The sequence below is a fragment of the Cebus imitator genome, unplaced genomic scaffold, assembly GCF_001604975.1.
Source record: "Cebus imitator isolate Cc_AM_T3 unplaced genomic scaffold, Cebus_imitator-1.0 Scaffold119, whole genome shotgun sequence".
In the NCBI taxonomy this organism is placed as follows: Eukaryota; Metazoa; Chordata; class Mammalia; order Primates; family Cebidae; genus Cebus; species Cebus imitator.
In genome coordinates this window covers 4,438,523-4,441,069 of record NW_016107434.1, presented here as the reverse complement: position 1 = coordinate 4,441,069, position 2,547 = coordinate 4,438,523, and the positions used below count along the sequence as shown (strand labels likewise).

Here is a 2,547-nt window from a genome sequence, read left to right as displayed (position 1 = left end):
AAAAGAAGTAGAAGTTGCACTCAAATTATAGTAATTCAAGGAGAATTTAATGAAGGGATCAAATGATCAAACAGTATAGTAATGGCATAGAGAAACAGCCAGATTGTGCAGTACCCTGGAGCTTACAACCTCAAGATTATTATCACCACCTCTAATCCTGAAGGAAGAGAAGAATAGAGGTTACTGAAACCTTGAAGGGAAGAAAGGGCTGCACTGAAAGACAAGCCAGTCCCTTGACACAGCCAGTCATAGGTTGCCTGTCAGTGAGAGAGCTGGGGGGAAAATATACTAAACGAATTTTCTTTCCTTTCTCCAGTCTGCAAAGAGGAGAAAGGTGGAGAGTGGATCTAGAGGGCAAATGGAAGATGTCTAGCCCAGGCAGAAGTTAACTTATTTACATTGCAGTTCCATCTTAGTTCAGTGTGTGCTTTGGAGTAACACTTTTTCATCTTACTTTTTAGTAACTATTGTGGATATCATCAGTATTAGTCATTCCTCTATGAAAGTATAAAGATTTAAGAACCATTATTTTAATATATTATTACGATATTGGGAATTCTCTGATACAGTTGATTTGTTTAGAAGCATTTGTTTTCCTGAAACAAAATTTTTTCCCCTCAGAATAGTAGTTTCTCATTTTCCAAACAAATTAATTTTGATCTGTGAAATGAAATTATCAGCTCTTGCTAGGATGGTTTTCTAAGTCTAGGAAGTTTAGAAGAAATCAGTAAGGAAAAGATGGATGTTTTTAACTAAACATTTTAAGTTTCTAGTAACCAAAGTAAATGGGAATTATGTATAACAAGTAGAACAAATGTACTTAAATACCTTTTATTATTTGGTGAAAAGAACAGAAAACCAAAAAATGCAGATTAAAATTAGAACAAAATGCCTTTTTTGGGGGGCGGGGGTGGGGGAGATGGAGTCTTGCGCTGTCCCATGCAATGGCACGATCTTGGCTAACTGCAACCGCCTCCCGGGTTCAAGCGGTTCTTCTGCCTCAGCCTCCCGATTAGCTGGTACTATAGGTACACACCACCATACCCAGCTAATTTTTGTATTTTTTAAGTAGAGACAGGGTTTCACCATATTGGCCAGGCTGGTCTCGAACTTCTTTGTGATCTACCCGCTTCAGTCTCCCAAAGTGCTAGAATTGCAGGTGTGAGCCACTGTGCCTGGCCAAAATGCTATTTTTAATAGTAAGAAATTGTTGGGGTGACTGGCAATATTGAACCCTAATATTGTAATAATAATGTATATTCAATGAAGAAATGGCTTTAGAATGGGAACTGTGTTTCTGTCACCTGTCATCTCTACCCATAGAAGGAAAATAATTACTTTCTATGTTAGGCTTCTCTGCTACTTTGGAGTGCTTGGGTATTTTCAGAACCGATTCAGTGTAATTATAGAAACTGAAGGCCAGGTGCGGTGGCTCACACTTGTAATCTCAGCACCTTGGAAGCCCAAGGCAGGTGGATCGCCCGAGGTCAGGAGTTCGAGATCAGCCTGGCCAACATGGTGAAATCCCATGTCTACTAAAAATACAAAAATTAGCCAGGCATGATGGCGCATGCCTGTAATCCTAGCTACTCGGTAGACTGAGGCAGGAGAATCGCTTGAACCCAGGAGGCAGAAGGTGCAGTGTGACAAGATCGCACCATTGCACTTCAGCCTGGGTGTCACAGTGAGACTCTCAAAAGAAAGAAAGAAAAACAGGGAGAGAGAGAGAGACTCTATTGCACTTCAGTAAAAAAGAAAGAGGTGGGAGAGGGAGGGAGGGAAGGAGGGAAAGAAGGAAAGGACGGGAAGAAAGAAACTGAAGCATAGGACTTTTGCCTATTTATTTGCCAGTTGCTTTTAATGTCATTGTTTGGGAGAGTTGATTTGGTAATAGCAGATAAGAAAAGACTAAGCTGTTGATCAGAAGTAGCTAAATATGATTTTCATTTTTCCAGGACAGATGGGAGTTTTGTGGTTCATGATATACCTTCTGGATCTTATGTAGTGGAAGTTATATCTCCAGCTTACAGATTTGATCCTGTTCGAGTGGATATCACTTCAAAAGGAAAAATGAGGTGAGGGCAGCTGATTTAATTTTTGCCAAAAGCTAGGCCACTGAATACCTTATCATATATTCCTTTTAGAATTAATAGTTCAGATGAAAAATTCTTTTTATTTAAACTACAGCTATTCCTTAAAACACTTAAAATATCTTCATGTTGTGTTAATCTGAACATTGAAAAAATTGTAAAGTTGAGCATCTTGCTCTGGCTTAAAATTTATTTTAAAGCTTCTAATATGATTATATAAAGAAAAGGTACTTACTATAGGAGCTAAAGCGCCATGGAAGTTATAATTGAAATATGATTATTAAGTTGGAAATAATTTAATTTTTCTAAATTAGAAATACCATTCATCACGTGTTTTTCACTAGGATATTTTGATAATATCTCTTATTACCTGTCTGATACTTCATTGATCTAGAAACTACTGTGGTCCTTTCTTTCTGGAATCTTTTATGTTCAATGGAAATGTAGTATTTCTTTT

At 37.8% G+C, this 2,547-nt stretch overlaps 1 protein-coding gene across 1 annotated transcript in view; it reads left to right on the top strand.

The window, feature by feature from the left end:
* The window catches only part of EMC7 (ER membrane protein complex subunit 7), a 19,144-nt gene that overhangs the window by 4,097 nt on the left and 12,500 nt on the right, over nucleotides 1-2,547 (top strand). Inside the window, exon 2 of the mRNA XM_017539491.2 lies at nucleotides 1,956-2,075. Coding sequence (XP_017394980.1) covers nucleotides 1,956-2,075 — 120 coding nt within the window. The remainder of the gene's footprint in view (nucleotides 1-1,955; nucleotides 2,076-2,547) is intronic.